General features: G+C 38.9%; 1 protein-coding gene across 6 annotated transcripts in view; it reads right to left on the bottom strand.

Annotated features, from left to right (window-relative positions):
- Positions 1-23,408, bottom strand: part of anks1b (ankyrin repeat and sterile alpha motif domain containing 1B) — a 269,926-nt gene that overhangs the window by 191,642 nt on the left and 54,876 nt on the right. For all 6 annotated transcript variants that reach the window (XM_055006381.1, XM_055006380.1, XM_055006379.1 and 3 more), the window contains exon 2: positions 4,655-4,735. In XM_055006381.1, coding sequence (XP_054862356.1) covers positions 4,655-4,735 — 81 coding nt within the window. The remainder of the gene's footprint in view (positions 1-4,654; positions 4,736-23,408) is intronic.

Genomic DNA, 23,408 nt, shown 5'->3' with positions numbered 1-23,408 from the left:
TGGCTCCAAGTGTCACGCTAACTTTGCACTCTTCACCTCTGATGTAGAGATTTGGGGAAACAGCATTTAGCGGGGTGCAATTAGTGGAAGCTCCCTGCAGCTTTCCAAATCAAGCCGATTGTTACGTGAGTCACTTGGAACATTTGTTTTCAAGTCTGACTGAAAGTAAAGCCATAAATTAGCTGCCTGGGACATATCTCTACCACAGAGGTGAGGAGTGCAAAATTAGCATGACCCAAAAAGCCACAACCGCCACATTAATGACGGTAGTTCAGTACTGCAATGTAAAGTTACTCCATCACATCAAGTAACATCAAAAGAAGCAGAAACTTTAGTAAATGTACTTAATTGCTTTCCAGCAGGGATATTTTTGCAGAGTATTTGCTTTGTCACTGAAGAAGGAATTCAAAAGCATTATTAAAGTTGGTGCAGAACTCACTGTAACCTTGGTGATAACTCGCTAAACTGCATGTCAAAAAAAAAAATCTTGCTTTTGTAACAGATAAAATATTCACCATTCTGCAGTTATGTTATGTTAAACAAAAGAAAGAAAGCTCTACAGGTAAATTCTTTGCCATCATTTATAAATTTGAATTTGATTCCTTTTTGCTTCTTGTCTGTTCATCTGAAGCCTAAATGAACTCCACTGACTAACACAGGTGCCTTGTTTTTGTTCCAGGTCTCTTTGGTTAATCATATTTTAATCAGAAATTTTAAATCCATGTTTGTTGCAAATTCTGCAATTCACAGTAAGTTGCAAAATAAAGCAATGAAGCCCACTTCATAAGCTTTGCTTCAAAATCCTGGGGCAGCTTTTTACTTTTTCTATTAAAAAACTTTATATCAATGCATGTAAATGTAAATGAACGTCACTTGTATTTTACTGTATGCTACATAATTCAATTTTGCTGTTAAAACATCATGTTATTTTAGGTTTTCTCCTTCCCTAACAGACTGCATCTGCAGAACTGCATCTTTTATGAAAGTTTTCAACCTGTGATTTGGTCAGAAACAAACTGGCTCCTCCTGCAAGACCTTACTTAAGCAAAGCTTAGGTCATTCAAGGATTTACATGAGCCTAGGGGTGAATATTCAGGAAATCAGCTAGTGAAGGAGGCACTGGAAGAAGTAGTTCCTCTGGAAAACAAAAAATGACTGATAAAAAGCTACTTTTACCTTATCTCCCCTCAAATTAGGTGATTTCAATTACACAAATGAATAAAGTGATGAATAACAGAGTTGGGTTTGTGCTGAAAATCTTAAGAGTAATGTGACCAACACTGTTTTATATTAAAAGAACTCCTGCTGAAGTTGTCACCAACAGCTGAAGAGGAAAGGTGAAGTGCTTCATTTGCATTCAAAATGTCAGGAGAAACAGAGGAGACAGAATGGCAAAACCTCTCCCAATAGCATGGGTGAAAGCAGCGCTGAGATGCTTAATGAACTGCTTAGTTAATTTCAATATTTTATTCTATTTTCCATATAATTGAGTCAACTTTAAGTGCCAGTAGAATCACACTGGGATGATCCCAGGGTCAACTATGAGAATCTTCAACTTCTCACTTAACAGATTAATCTTGCAACATGAGCTTAAAGCGTCACCAAAAGGCTTTTTAATGTGACAAAAAAAACAGCACAGAGTTAAAATGATCTCAAAAATGTAATTCAGACACAGCCTAAAGAACAAATCTCTGAATACAGCTCTATCTGTTGCCAAGTCTTCTTGCTTCTATATCGTAATTGCCAGTTCTCTTTTCACTTTCCCACCTAAACGTTAAATCACTCCTCTGGAGCTTTTTGTTGGCGCCCTAATTTTTACTCCGAGGCTGCATTTTTCTCTCCCTCACTTCTCCCTTCCTTTCTCAGTTGATCTGAAGAAGGAAATCCACATAATTGCCCCCAAAACACAGGACTAATCCTTCAGTTCCGCCAAACTGGGATAGCGGTCAGGCTTGCAGCTTATCCAAACTGTGTAACGGATTTCTCAGCAGGCCCAGGTGAAGAAAGTGAGCTGTACTTTAGTGCTGTTCAGATTAAGACAATCAAATCCTGCATGTATTAAAGCCTCAATTTTGTAATGTAGGCTATTTTTGATAACAAATTTATCCACCCAACAGTACAAGACTGTTTTAACATGATGCAAATTCTGTGACTGTTGTCACTGAACTTGATTTGAAAATACATGGTTTCTAAAATCTGTAGTAGAAGTAATTAAATTAATTCAGAAATGTGCTGTGTCAATCTACACACACATTCATTTATTTCTCCTTAAAAGGAAGTCATTCTGAAGACATTTGTTTTTTTAATTTCTATTTAAAGTGGTTTTAATCTTTAATTTTCTAATAACGATCAGATCACATGACGACAAGGTCATAATAATGAGCCTATAATAAACTCCCACCAGGTGCCAGTTTCACAGTCAGATGGAATAAATTAATCCATAGCACAAGGCTTTCTAGCTCCTCACTATCTTGGATTGAACAGATAACAACAGTAATAAATATACCCATAAATTCTGAGTGAATTAGGACTTTTTCAGACTAAAAAAACATTGACAGACGAACCACACTTCCCCCAGTAGATAATGTCATCTTCTCGAGGAACCACCAACCATTACAAGGACATTTTCTGGAAAAATTCAGCAGTGCCACAATACAAAACCTACTAGTAGCATAAAATGTGAACACAGTGCAGAGCTGAGCTGCAGCGGCTTCTTAAGGCAGCAAGGCTCCGTTTGTTAACTCCACAGTCAGACTGGGGTTACTTTCCTCAGGCAAAATGACAGGATTAGCTGCTGTACATTCACAACTGCTTAGTGCAGGTGCAAAACCTATTTTCTTTGTTATCTGTCGCTCCACATTGCTCGAAAACCACAAACTGTGCCATTTTCCCGCTTTAGCCTCCTCTGGTCAGCAGCAGGTGTCACTGATTGTTACCCTGCAAACACGGCTGCTAGCTCTCAGTTAGCCTGGATGGCTAACTTTTTAGATTTTGAAAAAAGACGGTGTTTATTCTTGTGCGGCTATCTAACTTACATTAGCCGACTGTAAGAGTAAAATTAAGACTAGTTCAACATTTCAGAACGGATAAATTTGCTCTATTAAACACCGACAGCCTTTAAAGGGTGTCCCATCTCCGTGTTTAGCTAGCTGCTAGCCGTCTAACGCGCAACTTTAATTAGTAAACGAAGTAATTTTCGGTTGCTACAACCGGCTCTTCTCAACAAAAATACAAGTCTTAAGACCTCACATGCACATTACCTGCTCAGCACTATAATAAGGAAGTAGCTGTGGAGCATTTATCAGAGCCAAACCAAAGGTAACAGAGACTATTGGACTTACATTAGGCAAGTGGCTGACTCCAAATAACGACAACGTTGGTCGATAACTGCAGTATGTGTGATTAGCGACCCTGTTAGTAACAAGTTCACCCTCTTAACTAAGGTGATGATAGCGACAAAATGTCAGTGTTATGTTCCTAATTATGTCTACTGCCTCTAAGTGGCTAAAAATAAACTAATAATTTAGTACAGGTTTGTCCACAGACAGGTGTGTGATGTTGGTTAAAATGGTATCACCCACCTTATATACGACTGCTTTGATCTCTTTGGTCCAGTGTATGTTTCTGCATTATTATACCTGCTCTGTGCCACAGACTATAACCAATCCATTTCTTTTTAATGGTTAAAATAGCTTTCAATGACCAGTTCAACTCGTATAATCATACAGTGCAGTTTTCTGTGACTGAAATGACATCAATGCATCAAAGTGACTTGATTCCATTCATTAAAGTTATAGATTAGAGCTCATGGGACAACTACAGAAGAGATTGTTTCTTAATTTTATATATTATACCCAAGAATAAATCATGTGACAGTGAACAAAAAAATACAAATGCAGCTTGCTTATAGTTTTCTGACTTCAAGATAAACTTATTCATTATCAGTCCTGTTGTTTTGTTTAGTAAAAGGGTTAAATTTAGTCAAAAGTGCACAAAAAGTTTGAGCTGTTCAGGGTACAGATAGTTTCGTCAACCAGTTAAAAAAAATTGATAAAAATCAATTCTGACGTCATTAACCAAAAATGAGAAACATCTGACATGCTGTGGCTTTTCTGTTTTTGGTAATTGTAAATTTAATATTTGTGTTTTTACTTGTTAGTTTGATTCAAACATAAAAGCATACAGTCCACACATATAATATACTCAACTTTATGTATGTTTCAAATTGCAGGGATGAGAATGACAAATGGAAAAAAAACTCTGAAAACGTCTGCCGAAGCCCCCCCCCCGAAAATAGGCGGATGTTGTCATTAACATAAACAGCGAGAGATGTTTACAGATAGCAATGCCGATTTCCGTTCTCACAGCTGTATCTGATTTTGCAATGCGCGTTGCCGAAAGATGTCGGCGGCGGGATGGCCATCACAAGCCTCGGCTCGCGACGCGTCGGCCGGCCGCTTGCCTACCCCTACCCCCCTACAATTTTCTCAACGGATTTACACGATTCACAAAAACTATACTTTCGGCGGAAAAAAACTCGGAATTCCGCGGATCCGCGGAATATTCTCATCCCTGAAATTGTACTGTGAAGCCCTTGGATTTGTGAGTAATTTCTCCTCAGTAATAAAAACTCAGAGAGCGTTTGCAGTCTTACCTGTGTCCGTTGAGTGAAGCATGATGTAAAGGTGTGTATCCTGAGCTGTCTGTGCAGTTCACATTCAGGCCCTTCCACATGCTGTGAAGAAGAGATACATCAGAATTAATCCTTCAATCAAAGTAAATGCACAGACTGTAACACATTTAGGACTTATTTTTATCTGGAAGACTGAGTCTATTAGCTGTCCTCTCCATTGCACCTGTTTTCACTTTAGAACCAGGAAATGACAAACTATGCACAGCCAATTAGGATTCACATCCCTCACGGAAGGTGCCAAGCGAGGACAGGTGGAGGGGTGTTATGAAGATTTGTTGAGGAAACGCTATTTCATATTAGAGTTAAATGATGTATCAACTGACAAACACAAACAAACTCTTGATAGCAGATTTATTGAAGTGATTTAGTAAACGGTGTTTTCTGTAGTAGCAGCTTGTATAAACACAGCCTTTAGAGCTCATTCGATTGGATTAAGTGAGCCAGAATTGCTGTCTCCTGAGAGTTTTCTTATTTGTTTATTTTTTTCATTTCAGTCTATGAGGGAAATTGGGGTTTTGTTTTGTTTTTTTCAGTTATTTCTTCCACACAGAAGAATTTAGCTGTATTGTACAACGGTCCCAAGGTGAGGTGTATAGTTTCTCATTTGAAGACTTCAGCCAGAAGACTTTAAGCCCAATTTCATCATACTGGCAAATAATGAAAGTGAATGAGGTCAATTCTTGAACTCACAAAAGGCTGAGCATGCAAACAAAACCTCACAAAACAGAGTCTCGTCAGGACATCTGGCTACGCACAGAGCATGGGTGGCAAACAAACTGAAATAGTCCCACATATACACACACTCTACATTACAAACATACACATACAGCTCAGGGGTTTTTCCCCAGGGCTATAATTATATGACCTCTTGTTTTCACATGAACTCCTCAGGGAGCCACATTAATTAGTCAAATTCCAGCCTGAGCAGCTCTGGGCTGAGAAACTGAGTAAGTCCAATACCTTTTTCTAATAAAGACAGTAGCAGTAATTGTACAAAGCAAGTAGCGTCTGACACAAAACAGAATTACATAATGCAAATCTTCACCTCACAGCATGAGTTACTGAAACATATGTATTGTTGTATTTGCTAATTATGCAGGTTATTGCATTTCTCTGTGGATTTCTTTGCATAGTTAAATCAAGCAGTTTCCAAACTGCACCAGATTTATATATTTAATTGCCCAAAATATGTATCTAGAACCAACCGCTAATGTTGACTCACCCTGTTATTGATTTTGGAACAGAAATAAGCTGGAAAAAGAAGAATGTTTCTCAAAATCATTCAAAATGACCCTCTGACACGAATCCATCTTATTTTACAAATTATATATATAATAGTGAAAGCTGCTTCTGGCAAATCCATGTTAAAAGAAATATTTCACTAAGTTTATTTTGATACATGCCTTTACGTTTGACTGTCACAGACAAGTTCTGTAACTTAAGGTGAATTTTCCTGTTTGAGAGACTGGAGCTGAAGCAGCAGAACATTCACTGGGTTTGACAGACATCAACACAATGATCAAGGTCAGTGGTATTATGCAACTGGCGCATGCACTCAGACACAACTGAACCTGAATTAAAAGTGGCATTAAGGGCTGGCTGTGCCGCACATAAAGACACGGAGAACACAATGTGCACGGCTCAACAGCCTGCTGTAGCAAAGAAGGAAAGGGTGTTTTCATTTTTCTGAACTGAATGCTGAAATAAATGAAAACACAACCAAATGCCCTTGAATCAATCCAGCTGCAAAGCTGCCTTTTTACACAAAAACAAAGCACAGAGAACAGAAAAGCAGCAATCACAAATAGACATCTCACACCAAGACACACACAAGTATGTACTTTATTGCAGTACATAAAGATGCAGTGTATAACACAGAGATCAGAGGGCTGGAGACCAGAGAGAAAGAGACACAGCAAGCTGCTTTCTATTGGGTCAGCTGATCTGTACACACAGCAAGCGTTGGGGTTTGTGTGTCCATATCGATCATGCTGCTCTGCCGACCCCTTTCAGCGCTGACCTACACAGCCAGTATGGAGGGTTGTTAAAAAGAGCAGACTGACAGAGGAAGAGGAGAGAGGACAACAACTGACAAAGGCCAAAATGTGACGAAGGCAGAATTGAAATCAAATTATTTTTATCTGTTAAGTAAATGCAGCCAGATTTCATTTCCCCAGGTTCACAAATGTCTATTCCAAATATTAACCCTCCTGCTGTCTTCATTTATGGGCACCAAAAAATTTTGTTTCCTTATCTGAAAAAAAATCCAAAAATTCTGCAAAAAAAAAAATTCCCCAAATTTCTGTAACTTTGCAAAACCTTATGGTAGAAAATTCCAATAATTCCTTAGAAGTTTCCCTTCAAAGTTTTATTTTAAAAAATCCCCCAAATGTGGCGAGAAAATTCTTGTAAATATTTTCAAAAAATTTGTAAAAATCTTCCAAAAAAATCCTAAAAGTATCTAAAGTGATTACATATATATCTATAAAATTTCTAATATATTCTTTAAGAACATTCACAAAAAAAATCAACCAAAATCCAGCGAAATTCGCTGGATTTTGGTTGATTTTTTTTTTGTGAATGTTCTTAAGAAACATTTTTAACATTTCTTTTTTCCACCCAAAAAATTTCAAAAATTTCCCAAAAAATGTTGAAAATGTGGACATCAGAAGTTTCACTGTGAAAATATATGTTTTTTTTCCACATTTTCAAACTTTGAAACGGGTCAATTTTGACCTGCATTACGACGTGAGGGTTTTAAGGTTCAGTGTAAAAACAAAACAACAAAGAAATACAGTTGACATCATTGTTTCGAGGAGGATAGACATTTGTGGAGGTCATCATGTGAATCAAGCCTTCATTATCACATGCTCAGGAGGAGCTCAGCCGAAGGGGGTGTTTTCATTACTTAGCAGACGCTGATGCATTCTCTCATGTGTGCTGCACAGACATCAGACAGCACTGCAGAAGTCACATCTAAGGTGCACTCGCACACAGAAGAAGTTTAACTCAAACAAACAGCAACCCATTTGAAGTTAGTGCACTGACGTAAACACATACTATATGTATCTTGAAATCCAAGTTCTTTAGCTATAGCACATTTTTTAAAGTACTGTACTGTGTTCAGCTGACAATGCCAAATGCCGCACAACTTCAGTAGAAGTTTATACCATCTGGTTGATAGTATTTATGCAGCATCCCAAACAAATGGGAAAAACGACAACAGATTGCTGGTTAAAAAAAAAGAGACATAAAACACAAACAACTTTCTTACTGTTTGTACTTTTTATACAACTAATTTTGTGATAGCTGTTGCAAATTATTGTGAGACTGTTTAATGAACTGCTGCATTTCAGTAGCCTTTAACCACAAAGTTTATTTAATAAACCGTACACCACTGCTAAAACAAGCAGCGCATTCTTACTTCCAACATCTGAATCAGTTTGATCAAAATGTTCAGTTCTAATTCAGCACCTCTGTAATCACATAATACTCTTTGGCTGGAACACAGGTTGTTCAATATACGCCTCTAAGCTGTTTTCTACATTTGAACAAACCAGAGCTTAAACACATACACACCCACACACATATTCCCCAGTGGCGTTACCTTAAAACAACCAATCTGTACACCAGCCTGGTTGCAGTACAAAGACTCTGTCATGTGAGCAGAACTCTGTGTGGCCCCAAACACAACCCGCCTCTCCCTGACGCTCACAAACACACCGTATTAATATACAAACACAGCAGTCACAGCTTCAGCTTCATAACCTTAATAAAAGCCTGTCCAAACAAATACGTGGGGCCACTGTGTGAGGAAATGTGTAAACCTTGTTCTCAGGGTGTGTGAGTCTCACTGTAAAGGCCAGAGCTGAACAAGGTGTTGTGTTTACAGCACCTCTCCATGTTGTGGAGTGCACTGTTAGACACCAGGGTGTCACTACTGGATGGTTAAACATTTATCAAGCGTTTTGGGGGTTAAGAATCAGAATCAAATACCAAAAACTGGCAAACCCATAGAGAGCCCTGTTTTGCTTCACAAAGGCTCAGTCTCACATCTTTCGTGTTTTTATCAGCAGCAGACGACTGTTGTCAGAAGAATTAAATCTCTAATAGCTCGCTTTTGCACAACACTAACAGCTGATAAGGTGTCCAGTGAGATACATTCGGCACAACAAGATGACGCTTCCCAGACAAAGACATTACCAACATTATTTCACTCTAATATGGACGCCCAGGGATGACAAGAAGAAAAAAGTCCTCTTGATTTAAAAATTTGTGCATAAAGCTTATTAAATATGAAAAAAATCAACTAAATCTGAACCTACCTACGCTTTGATACTAGGCTGATCATACAGAAGGAATTACAGCTCGAAAAGGAGCCTGGGATCAAAATGTAGATAAAAATGACACCTTTCATTTAGTAAAACTTGTTTTGGCCAACCCCCTACCCTCTATGGTGATATGACCCTTAAAATTCTACCCAAAACACACTTTTTTAAAGTTTTCTCCAATGAAATCGTAAAACAGATCAGGACATATCCAGGACACCGATGCTTGTTTCTATGTCATAGGCATTAAACTAGTGCAGTTGTGCCATTTAAATTATGATATATTCCACAATATTCACAAAAAACAAACAAACAAACAACATTTAGGCTTTAGATTATGACACCTGGAGTAGATATGAAACTGATTTGGGTGCCCTTATTTGCAGAGACCAAACGTGTTTATCAGCCCTGAAATTTTCATATGTCTCCTCCACTAATAAAGTTGTGAGGGCTCAAAAATGCTGAAAAATATAACACAAGTTTCTACCAGCGCCTAAGTACTTCAAGGGCATTTCTAAGAAAATTTTCATAGAATGAAAGTAAAGTTTGAATGGCGTAATTAGAGATACTAAAGTTCAAAAAAGTCCAAAAATATCTCGGTGATCCTGAGGGGGTCAGGTAGGAGGCAGGGATTCATTTTTCATGGAGTGACCCATGAAAATTACTTCATTAGTCATACTTAAATCTTAAAGTTGTTACATCTTGTATGCAAATGATGTTTTTCTGTCAATGAAGCCTCCTGGGCTTCATATTGTAATGCACAAAGACAGTTTGTGGTTCTTAGTAATGTTTGAACAAACATTTATCACAATCATTCATTATCTTTTATACTGTCCATAATATCTACTAATCTTTTCTCCTGGCTAACTATTAAATTCAGCAATTCTGCTTGCAATGTCCTGTTCTAAGTTACGAGATATGAGCCTGTCAACCAAGAGGGATTTCTCCTCCGAACCTCACACACTGTTTAACTGAATAACAGTTAGAGGTCTGACGCACAACAATATTTTTCTTTCCCGACCTGTTACCTATTTTGCAACCTCTCAAGTTTATCTTGCAACCCTTTGAAGGACTTTCAAACCCCTGATGACACAAACTGACTCTGTTCTCCTCAATGTTGTGTTTATATTCACTGCTGCACACTGTGACCAGCAAATGTAATGCGTCCGCTGCAGCTGCAACCTGCTAAAAAGAACAAGACGCAGAGACTTTTAGCCTTTTAGAACAATAAATGCCACACGCATCGGACAGCAACTTGAACTTAGTGAATCACTTTCCAATGAGGCCAGTTTTCTAATCACAGCTGTTCTGTTTTGCTCCTCCACCTCTGGATTCCTAAACTCAGTTCGAAGCCCCGTTACTTCTCCATTGTTTTCAGTCGAAGTGCTAAAGCCAGCAGAGTTTAAATAGAATTAGTAGGCAACTTGAGATTAGATAATGGAATAGAGGTGCTGCTTGGCAGATTAGTCAAATATGCAGACGACGTCCTACCTAATTAACCTTGGCAACGTGAGGGAAAACTTTGGTTAAAATGCTGCCTCAGTGTTTGAATGTGTGTGTGCACGCTACGACTGCTGCTTCACATTTACAGAAAACTGTAATGTGTGTTGTTCTTTAGCTTTGCCTCTTTCTCAGCATCATGAAACATCAATGGAGGTTTTTTGCATGAAAGAACTGAAGCCTGAACAGCTCTCTCTCTCTCTTTCCTTATACCTTGCTGAGGTCCAAACACTATTTTTTCTATTTATGAAAGCACTGAAAGGTAAGGAGGTCAAACGTCATGAAAGGCTCCCAGCAGGCAGAGCAATGCTGCCCTCTGTTTGAACCCTTCTTCAGTTACAGTCTGACACTTTCTCCTCGCCTTTACACCACTTTACTACAGCAGAGCACACCGAGGACTATGCTGGCATGATTCAATGTTAGGAAACCAAAAAAAGAGCAGCCTGGTTTAGTTGTATCTAACAGCAAAGGCAGAGTTTTTCACAGCAACCAAAGCAAATTCACTAAAGCTGTAAAAATGTGAAATTGTGTTTATGTAAAAGGCTATACATCACCTCATACTACTGCATGTTAATCGTGGATTTGGTGGTAAAATTGATTTGGGTTTTCACTAAAGCTACATAAGCTGAAGCCAAGATTTATGCCTTACAACTTCTATGAATCCCATTTGCAAAAGCATCACCTCGAGCAATTTCAAAATGCTGTTGCTCATCAAACAAGAGCTAAATTTACTTCCTAATTCTTCAGAAGCGTAATTTATTATCAGTCATTTCAAAAGAATACCTGCAATGTGTTCTTTCGAGTTGTCCAAAACTTCTTATTCTGGATGCAAACTTTGCCTCATTTGGCACTACAGAACAGAAGCTTTCATTTGCTGCCCCTCTCTATGGATATTAAAGCTGGCATCACGTTGCAGCAAAGTTCAGGCTACATCAAAGTGGAGCATTGTCATCAAAGGAAAAGGAACTGGGAAAACCTTTGTAGTCCTTGACTCTTTTTAGAGGAAACTTCTTTTGTGTGTGTGAGAAGGAAAGTTAAGTCAACTGAATCCAACAGCCTGTTGAAAATTCACGCCACCCAATAAAAATCAAAGGCTTTTTCGAGAGTAGGAGAGGACTCAACAACAGCAATAACTTCACGGGAAATCAAAAAAGGAACCAGTACGAGGTGAGGTGTGCGTGCTATCTCGCCTGATAACGCCACACAGGAACAAGACTTGCTTCATATCCTGTTTTGAGCAAGAAGCAGAAGAGATACGCGCTGATTAACAGCAGCTTACTAACTGATATGACCTATAGGATGATGAAAACACACACGTGCACTTTTCTTTGGAACTGGTCTAACCACAACCACAACTCACACAGAGACAGTCCATCCCCCATGATGCTTTAGGGCATGAATATTCTGCTTTACACTCGGGTGTCTCATGCAGGTGTGCAGGTATGGATAAGCTTTATATAACTGTGTGTGTGTTAACATAGGTGACAGACAATTACAGTGCAAGGTGTGTGGAAATTCTCAGAAGGCCAATTACACAGCATTTCTGCAGAGAGAAGAGAGTCAACCGTGCCTCCCTCTGTCTTTGACATTTCCCCTATTTTTTCTCTTACCTTTTATTTGGCTTCTTTCGTGCATCTAGTTAATGTGCAAACAAACGTGCATTCACTTGCAGATGTATAGTACGCGTGAATGGCCTGCAAATGCAGACAGAGAGCAGAAGGAGAGGAATGACTTCAAAGAAGGCAGCAGAAACAACCGAGTTTGTACGCTTGAGTATGACAAACCAGCCACTTCAAAGAAAGCTCGAGCTATGAATGTGCCTCAGGTGCTTACACAGACATTAACACTTTTCCCTATAGAGTACGTACACACTGCTGAGGTCTGACCTACAGCCGCAGTATTAGTGGATACTGATGCAAACACAGCGCAAATGAACATTTATAGCAAGAATCATTTAAATTTAGGCCTTTAACACTTTGGAGGTTTTGACCACGAGCAGCTATGAGAGAGGGTCTGATCCTCTGATAAACAGTTAGTAAATGAAAGCAAAAATACGCTAACAAATGTGAGAAAGAATGCTGTTAGCTAGCTATATTCTTCCAAAAATTAGCTGTGTAAATGTTTAACATGGAAGGAAAAGAATTCAGCACATTTATTAGGCATCAAGGAGATACACTGTACATTTTTTTGAGAAAAAGTGAATGGAAATCCAACTTTTTTCTTACATTTGTTTCCAAAATACCTTACAGAGAAGATTTAAAGAGATGTTAAAGCCATTTATTGCAGTCTCATTAAGCTGAAGAACTAACTGTAAGAGACGTTTAAAAAAAATGGTTTAGCACAGATCAAAATATTCTTATTTTTAGTTCCTAGAGTGGGGTGAACTTCAAAAACACAGGATGTTTCCCATGATGCAACTTCATAGTGCATCTTTATTAGAGTCTTGCTAACTAGTAAATATCTATTTACTTTGAAATTGCACATTCCCAGTTTGTTATTCGGGTTTTCTGTTGAAAGTGTGTAATTCCTATCCTCAGTGACACAGTTAGGGTTATATTTTCCAGACTTTAGAGAACCAAAATACATCTCTGCATACTTTTTAGCTGATATCTGTTGATAATAGCAGCCCTCTAAACACAGTAAGTCAGTCAGGTTGTGTTATTAACAGCCTCACGCACACAGTAGAGTATATTAACTTTATATTGTAAACACATTATGGAGCTTCAGGATTTCTGCAGGTCATGGTATGACCTCCAGCGTGACAGGGATCTCAATTTGACTGCATATTCCCGTGACATCATGGAGAAAATCCAATTCACACCTACGCAGCTCTACAGGCAGTCCTGCTCTGCTTTCACAAGGAAAGCTCTTTCTCCCTCTAACCACCTCACTTTTCCTCACAGATCTGTCACTGTCGACTGCTCTATTTCTACACCAATTATGGTGACGAGTAAATCCACGATGTGGTTGATTTGGGGCAAGAGATAAAAAAATATCAAACCAAGTCCCTGTACATCAAAAGAAATAGTCTCTTATTGAGTTTAGGGCCATAAAACAAAAATCGAAATTAGTATTTGATGGTTTAGCAGAAGAAATTCAAACATTTTAGTGGCTTTAGTCCAATTTACTTTGCCTGTGATCTCACTCTCCTCAGCTTCTGGCAAATCTCTAATTTGCTGCGCTGATTCTTATAAAATGTTTTTGCATATGTAGCAAAACAGCAGCTTCCATGTACAAAACTCCTTCATAGCAGTTTTGTTCATTTGAATATGCTGTAGTATCCCCCAGCATGGGACCACATCCAACTTGCAAATCAGGTCTATTGCTGCTGAAAAACATAAACAGATAGAAATACATAAATAAACAAAGAATCCTCTTTTGGATATCTTCATTTCTCAGCTATATAAACTGTAGCTGGAAGGGTAAAACTGATTTTCTAATGCAGTATCTGATCACTGTGAAAGCATCGGAGATACTCATAAATGACAGAGATCCAAACAAGCCGAGGCCAGATGTCCCTGTGAAGGTGATAAAATACCAAACAGTGTGTTGGACGGCAACTTTACTGAAGATTGTAAAAGTATGTGTACAACAGTAGTTCCCAAAGACGGTGCAATGTCAAGCTTTTGGTGCTGCAAGACTATGTTTTGTTATATAACACTTCCTTATTTTTCTTCTGAAGGAGGCAATAAACATTAAAAATACTGCAGCAAAGCTCTGTTGGATAAACAGATTGTGAAGAGAGGAGCTTCATAGGTTGAGGTACGACAATCACAGCGACAAAGAAGGTTTGAAATACACAATAAAGACGTATATTAGTATCATGGTTTTGTTTTAAACTGCAAAATAAGTTAGTTTTGTGATACAAAACACATGCATTTCACAATTAGTATACTTAATTTTCACTTCTTGTTCTGTATTTTAGGAAATATACTTGTCTGCTTCACAGTAGAGTACTCCACCAGATGTGCAACCTTCAAAGAAGACATCTTCCAGATCTGGCAGCATGGTGTGAAGTTTGGTTGTCAGGAAGAAGCCGCGAGAAAGCAGGCCTTCAGAGGATTCACAATGTACACCTCCAGTTTAGTCAAGTGACTGACTCAAAGCCCCCATCATTACCAGGCCTACAAAGGACCAAATGGATGCCAGAAACACTGACCGACTACTGACCCTGCTGGAAATGGGGGTCAAAATCTTGATAACAACATCAAGAGGATTTCACTGAAAGTGAACTCTGATTAGGACAAAGACAGACGATTGTTCAATCATCTTGAATTTAACCATTCTTTGTGTGCACTTACTTAAAGGAACTGTTGAACATTGATTTCAATAACCTCATTATGATCACCATTGCACCATTCCCTCTCCTCAGATCTTTTACTATGCTTGTTTACATGACAAACTAGAAGTTTAACTATGTCAAATGCCATCTAAGTGTTTAGCCTTGTTTTGATAGTCTATCTACCAAGAGTACACGTCCATGAATGATGCAGTATCATTTTAGACAATGTAGAAATTATATAACCTATCAGAAAATATCTTAACGGTGTATCTCTGTAAGGACAACAGAACAAAGATTTGGTCGCACAGACACAACATCAGCTGTATAGAAATATTTTTGCTATAGAAAATATGTTGGCCAATGCACTGTCAGTAGAGTTTTGTAATGCATGGAACAAGCAATTTAACTATATAAATCAGTGCCACAAAGCCAATTTAACTTCAGTCACAATGAACGATTAACTCTCCCTAAACAGAGTTATTCATCCCTGTATTTTTATATATCTCAATTTATAATGCAAGAAAACAATATATCACAACATTTTTTTTAGCTAAAAAGGGTGCATGAATTTGTTTCATGGTTCATAAAACAAAGTAGGAATGACTACTGTCATTTAAACCAAACCACACAGAAATAAACATGTGTTTAGTGTTGGAAAGGAAGCACAGAGCCTTCTTATGGTCTAAATGCATACAGATGAATGTGCAGAGAGCGTATGACTGATCATGCAGCGAGTCAGTGACAAACGCTCCAAAAAGAACAAACATCAACTGACACGTTCAATAGGTCAAGAGGCCACCACTCCCACCACAGGAAGTAATTTATCTTTGGGTCAAACTGACCTCTTGTGCACACACAACATGGAGGTTTGCCGTTTGGGGCAGTGAGTCAAACACACACACACACACATGTGCATACGTATAGTGACTGAAAATGTAGCTGACCCCTTTTCTTTTATCTGCACTCACCAATAATTAAAACAAGACACAAGTAATCGATACTGCACAGCTCCCCGCAGGGATTTAGGAGTCTATTGATGAAGTTTGATCATTGATCATTTGGTTGTCCTGAGGGTTAGCTGCTCAGCTGGAGAGAGAAATCTCAGGAAATGTACATAAGTTCAGCAGCATTACATTAAAAAATAAGATGTGTTCGTGGTTAAGTGTTCAGGTACTAATGATGTTACGGTTTTGGGGCAGATCTTGGTTCTGGATCCAAGTCAGTGTTATCAGGCCGGAGAACAAATGAGCTACAGAGTGTAGTGTGCAAGGCTAATGCATGCGTGTGTCTTATTTATTTATTACTGCACCGCTTCACAAGGCACAGCAGTCAACACACACACACACACACACACAGAAACACACATTTTACTTTTGTAATCACTGGAAATTAAGATCCCTGAGCCTTAATACACATGCTTAGATGCACAACAATAAGATAAGCGACTGAAAAACGTGGATGTTTCTTTGACACATGCCACCTACCTAGACATCATCGCAGACCAAACACACCTTTCACATTAAGTCACTTTCCTTCAATGGTTTAAGAAATTAACAAAATATACAACAAATATGAATTAAATTTAATATATATAAACCCAAATGTCCCCGACCTTTGACCTGACTAATGAGCCATAATGTCCCTTGATCAGGAAGAAGGGGTGGGCTGAGATTCAGAGAAAGGAAAGGAAATGACAAGCAGCCAGAGGAAATGCGTACATCTCATATGACAAAAATCCTTACCATGCAGCACATCAAAGAACAGAAGCAAACATGAAAAACAAAAGTACAGTCAGAGGGTGAGGCAGCCTGATGATGCTTTCATGGAAGAGAGCTGAATGCACTTTTCCACTTGAGCATGCACAGCTTCATTACAGAGCTCCATCCACTTCCAAGTCTTAAACAATCTGACTGTCTCTCCGCCACCTCCTTAAATAGAGATGGAAACATCCCTCCTCTGTCCTCAGCTGACTCCTTACAGTCTGCATCAGTACAGAATCCACATCAAACTGGCAGCTTTTTCTCACCAGCAGCAAAGTTTTCCAGCAATTTTATGCAGAAAACACCCTTGTGAGCTCTCTAAAATTAGGTTTTTTTTTTGTTTTAACAGCAATTTGGCTGGATGACTATGAGCGTGCTGAGACCCAAGGTTCCTAAGGCTTAATTTCCAACCTTTTACCAAAGCTGACTCTTGATTAAACTTGGCAAAAAGTGTTCGGATAAAAGCTACCTCTTGTGAATAACGTTGAAAGCTGGGATTCTTTTTGTTTCCACTCGAACAAAAACTGAGTCCGCACAGAAACCAGTTACTGTATTTCCAAAGTTCAGATCCTTTGCTTATGACCAGCAATGTGACACACTTTTCATAACAAAAATATTACCCAGATGAAAATTATATTTACATGTATGAAGTACAAAATCACTGGGGCCAATACAGCATTGATATTAGCTTAATGAAAATAAATTGTATTGGGGCTGTCTACTAAACATCCAGTCACTCAGTCAGTTGTGAACAAACATTATTGATCACATAGCTAATCCCTGTGGTTTTTAGATAGTAATTAGCTACAGATGTCTCAGAAAACGTAAACTGTGGGATAGTTTAAGAAGGTTCTGTATTTCTCTGTAATGCAACACAGTGTTGACAATGCAAATTTTGCTATTATTTCATAGCCTGGAACCCTTTTTTTCTGAATTTTTCTGTCTATACCATAAAATAAATATGAGATACATTAATATTGCAAGTGTACAACTACTCGAATAACAGCTTGAATTAACAATTACTGGTCGAAAACTGGTTGAAAACCCAAATATAGCTGTTACCAATACACTTCATGTCAAACATATTCAGGGATGTAGACCATAAACATGCAGAACTTAATCTGATCCCACAATGAGTTTAATCTGAAAAGATTTATCACAATATATTGTAATAACAACTGCAAATCATGCAGCATCTCAACCCCAAAACCCACCAGGGGTTTGAGAGACATGTTTTAGTTTTGGAAAAAAAAAATGCAAAAATTACACTATTGATCAGAACCAGAGACTGTAAAATCAGAAAGAATCAACCGATCTTTTTTTTTTTTTAAAGTTACTTTTTTGGCCTTTTTTTTTGATAGGCGCAGTGAGAGACAGACAAGAAACAGGGGAGAAGACGTGCAACAAAGGGCCGCAAGCGGGAATCGAACCCGGGCTGCTGCGACTGGGACCAGTCCCCGCACATGGGCCACCCACCCAACGCGTTGAGCTACACGGGCACCCAAAAATCAACCGATCTTTGACTTAATTTTTTTTTTTTAAATTAGTCATTTGTACTGACTGGAAACCTAGCCACATTGAGGCTTAAAATACTAATATTTTATCAAACTCACTTTGACAAAAGATCAGTTCTACATGATAGAATTTTAAAAATTGCCATAAATAAATAATTTGACCTAACCAAATTCTTTTTAAAATGTCTCGGCTCGGGCTGCTCAGTGGCTTGGTGGTCAGCAGGTCTGCCTTTCAGCTAGGAGATCCCCGGTTCATGTCCTGGCTTTTCCAGGATCTTTCTGCATGGAGTTTGCATGTTCTTCCTGTGCATGCATGAATTACAGTTCAGTTCAAAAACATGGTTACAAGGTTAAGTGGTAACTCTAAATTGTGTGAATGTGAGCGTGATTGTTTGCCTCTATATGTAGCCCTGTGATAGACTGCTGACCTGTCCAGGGGGTCCACTGCCTTCACCCTAAAGGAAAGACTCCAGCCCTCCGTGACCCTAATGAGGATTAAGCGATGTATAGATAATGGATGGATGGTTGTCCAGGCTATATGGCACAACTGTAAAACCATCAGTTCAGCTACAACCAACAGTCAGATGACAAAGAGTCAGGAACTTTTGGGCTGAACTGCAAGCTGTGTTTACACAGAGCCGATAAGAGACACGCACGAAAACAAAATGAAATTGTAAGTAGTAAAATATATGCCATATGTTGAGTCACTATGTTTTTCCACTATTGGTAACACCTGTGAGCAATTGGAAAAATGTTGTACATTTTGATTTCAGTACTTTTTTCCAATTTTAAACTGTGTCCCACTGCACAGAAGGTATTTTTGAGTTCTCTCTACTTCTAGTCATGGTTGTTCAGCTTTCTTAGAAGTGTGGGGCTTATATGGATTAGTAAAAGAGATAAAACAGAAAGAGAGAGAAAAGAAGCCTAAAGGTCAGCAAAAAAAACTCATCTCTCTCTTTAAAAAACAAAGCAAGAGGGAGACAGAAAGACAGAAAGTCAGCAACGGAGGCTGACAGCATTCTCTGTTGTCTTTAATCAAAATGAGAGAAGCGGAGGTGAAGAAATGACCACAGTCTGCTTCGCTGCTGCTGCTATTGATTTACACTGCAGCCTTTCCAATCAGTCACAATCTGAAGAGCAACAAACAATCTGTATGAACTGTATGTGTGTCTTCCTCAGGCAATCTTCCTCAGAGTAAGTAAGTGACAGAAAGCCTTACATGTTCACTTAACCACACCAGCCGCAAATCCATCTGGCCGGCCATCAATTTAGCAGATCGGTAGCATTGGGGATGGGAAACGTCAGGTCCGGATCTCTAGCTAAATGGGATAATTAATCTATACAGTGGATTGAGGCAGTCGATGCATTTATACTGTAGATCTAATGAGAAGAAGTCCACTGAAGTTCCTTTGAGCCACTGTGGCTGGAAATAAATCATCCTGCTGCATGCTTTGTGTGCACAAAAACAAACTGGATACATCATGAACTGAAGCGTTAATTTCAAGAGCTATTCCTGAAACGTACAGCAGACAGAACACAATATGAAAAACATTTGACAGATAATTGTTAAAGTCATTGATCAACAAACACGACTAAGTATCGATACACTAGCAGTGCTTTAAACTGCTGTCAGAGTGCAAACATGCTAACAACTGGAAGACTAACACAATTGCAATTAGCATGTAGTATGTTCACCAGCTAAGTTTTGCATGCTAGCAGCTGATAATTAGGACTAAACACAAATTGTAGCTGTGTCTTTTATTACTTGCAGCCTAAGATTTAATTTCAACAGCATAGAACTACCAAGTAGGTCTTTAAATTAAATCATCTCTGGATTATTTTTCCAATTATTCAACCATTTGGTCAAAGGAATGTCAGAAAAATACATTCAAACATTCATTATAACTCATAAAGCTGCAAATCTTTAGAACCAAGGAGCTGGTAATGTTTGGCATTTTTGGTTCAAAAATTACTTAATTTATTAAATCATTAAAATACTTTTCAGTTGATGAACTATTTGTCTCTAATGCAAAGTGCAGCCATTTTTCATATGATGAGCATTGTTCAAGCACATTTTTTCTTCTTTGTTGTTGCCAGATTTCCTAAAAACTGTCTGAGGATTTGAACTAGCGACCTTCGCCACAAGCCTTCTCCTTTATTTTTATTTCCCCTGCCAAAATCCTGCCCTGACTGTACAAAACACCAAAACAGTTCTGAAATGTCTGGGCCCAGACGCCTCCATCTGCACACTGTATTAAATGCTTGCTCTGTTCAAGATAATTCAGTTCAAGTCTGAGGTCAATTCCACTTGGCAAATGCATTTTTACGCCAGTCTTTTTAGCTTCGAAACACAGAACATGGAATGGAGTGATTTTGCAAGTCGATTCAGGCTAAATATCATTTGGCAACTCATCAGGTTAGTTACAGCCACGCCAAGTCCATCTTCATTATCCACTCTGCCATGAGGAAATTAGCCATGCAGCCGTAATGGAAATCATGATAAAACGATATCAGTGGGAGAATCATGATGAGGAAAAGCAGGGAAGGCGTAGAAATTGTAGTGTAGCTCTCAGAGGAGCACTAAAGAAACAAAGACACAACTCAGTTTATTAACAAACTAAACATTTACACTGCTGTGCAGCATCTGTGTGAAACTTACAAACATTTTCAAACAGTGAAGGTGCTGATTAGAGCGCTGCCATGTGAGAGAGCATCTACGCTGTGAAGGTGATGTGTTTGCATGAGTGTGTATGTGCACAACATCAGGCCAGCAGCAGGGAGTCATGGCTATATAAGGTCTCATAAAAGGGCTTTGGTTTACCCAGAGACCTCGCCACAGTTCTATCTCTCTTGTTCAGATTTCTAAACAATGAGCCAGTGGCCTCGCTGAGGTCCTGTGAGATGTAAAAATCATTAGCATCATGCTGTGGAAACCTCCAACTGAACTTACTGATGATGAGAAGTAGTTATTTAGACTTTTTTTTAGAATCCCAGCACTGAAGGAAATTACAAAAACATGGAAAAAGACTACAAGTCAGATTTAATCAGCTGGGAAAGTACAATTCAGGAAGCACAATTTGTGATAGTAAAATACAAAACATTGTGTGTCTTTGAAAAAAGCATAGCTGTTAAAAATATAATTAAAGATATATAAATCTGTTCGGTATACTGACAAATACTGCATAAGAGGATATACGATCTCTCTGCTCTATTAGTTAATGAATACAAATGAACTGCAAATAATTCTATGGGTTGAAAAAGCAATCTATATTAAGATTTCATGTGTTCAGATGTCTTTGTCTTCAGAACAATATAAAATGCAAACATATCGGTAAATCAAGGACACTGAAAGCCAGCAAAGAAAAAAGCTGCACATCTGTCTACATTATGTTTCACCATTGCAACCAAACTGTCATACAAGTGTCCTGGGATGAATTAAACATCAAATGCTACTGTGAGCCTGTGAGCATGTTCAGCACTTACATAAACAGCTGGTTTATTTTTACATATTTTTTCTGTATTTTTGCACTATAACTTCTTTTTTCCATTGCTAATAAACGCAGTGTGCTCATGTCCTGGACAGCTGTGTCTCCTCATGGCTTCTGAGTCTTTCCCCCCTCTTCTTCCCCCCTCTGAGAGTCTAATAGGCCTGTCAGCAGGACTGCCGCATCCCATTTAAACTGCTCAAACCACAAGATCACACATCTGTTGCTGCTGCTGCTGCAGGACCGTGCAGGTAAACAAGACTCAAGCAGACACAGAAACGCACACCAACTGTGCTGGGGTCAAAGCAGATTTGTCCAGGGCACTTGCTCTCACCAGCACCAGAGTGTGAGGAGATAATCTTTTCAGGAAAATTTAGGCAACTGTAGACTTGCACAGATTGTTGTGGAAAGCGTGCTGCAGATACGGTGCTTTTGACAGAAAAATTGCAAGATCAAATGCTGCTTAATGGAGCTGAGAAAAAGAAACAAGGAAAATGCATTGCTACAAGGCTTCTTTCAAGTAAAGTTGTTTTTTGGGAACCAAATTTTCCAAGGTAATGTGTTACAAAATACATCCATCCATCCATCCATTATCTGTACACCGCTTAATCCTCACTAGGGTCGCGGGGGGGGCTGGAGTCTATCCCAGCTGACTCGGGCGAAGGCAGGGGACACCCTAGACAGGTCGCCAGTCTGTCGCAGGGCCACATACAAAGACAAACAAGCACTCTCACATTCACACCTACGGGCAATTTAGAATAATCAATTAACCTCAGCATATTTTTGGACTGTGGGAGGAAGCCGGAGTACCCGGAGAGAACCCACGCATGCACAGGGAGAACATGCAAACTCCATGCAGAAAGATCCCGGGAAAGCCGGGACACGAACCAGGGACCTTCTTGCTGCAAGGCGAAAGTGCTAACCACTACACCACTGTGCAGCCCTTACAAAATACATTTCAGGTAAATTAAAGAATATGTATAAAGGTAATATTAAAATAAACAACTACCTACACAGTCAAACGGCTGCTCTCCAAAGCACGTAAGAAGAGATATAATACTTTATAATCTATAGGGTTCTGTCGTGTAAAGTTGCCGATGGTGATGTGGTGGTGCTGGTTTTGAAAAAAAACCTACAAAATAGTGTGTTTTTATAGTTTATTGAAAGAGTTGGTCCCTCCGTGCTGGTACTGTAACCGGGCAGCTGCTCAGATTACTCTGGCACTGATCCCACTGTTGTGATGTGAGTTTGTAGAAAACTGTTTGAAGTGTTGGGCCCATTTGCTAGAATGGATTTTTTTTTGATTTTCACCCAAGTAGCATTAAAAATAGCCCTGTCCTGTCAGAGATTTGGAAGGGCAGCAACCTCATCTGGAGCCTTTTTTTTTTTATCAACTTTTATCTGCGACTGACAGTCTGAGTAAAATTGTGTCTCAACAACAAATTGTGTTTGTGTGTCCTTACAGTAGAGCAGAGTAAGTAAGCAAACACCAGCGGACATATGAAAGAAATGGGGAAAGTGATGAAACCAGTGCAGCCTTTCTGTTTGCCTTTTGGCTATGTGTATCTTCAGAGAAATTGCTGGACAATGTGGGAATTACGCTTCTGGAGCTGGAAGAGAAGATCGATATCACTCTGTCTGTCCAATAAACATGAAAGCCAGCAGCCAGTTAGCATAGCACATCACAAAGCAAAGGGAAAGGGGAAAACATCTCGTCTGGCTATGTCGAAAGGTAGCAAAAATCCACCTAGCATTACCCACCGCTTCCAGGGTATAAGCTAACTGTCTTTCAGGTTCAGTTTCATCTTTAACAAACTCTTTGGAAATGTTATATTATTACAAAGCT

Source organism: Amphiprion ocellaris, chromosome 21 (genome assembly GCF_022539595.1).
Source record: "Amphiprion ocellaris isolate individual 3 ecotype Okinawa chromosome 21, ASM2253959v1, whole genome shotgun sequence".
In the NCBI taxonomy this organism is placed as follows: Eukaryota; Metazoa; Chordata; class Actinopteri; family Pomacentridae; genus Amphiprion; species Amphiprion ocellaris.
Note: the sequence above shows the minus strand (reverse complement) of the source record. Positions and strands in the feature narration are given on the sequence as shown.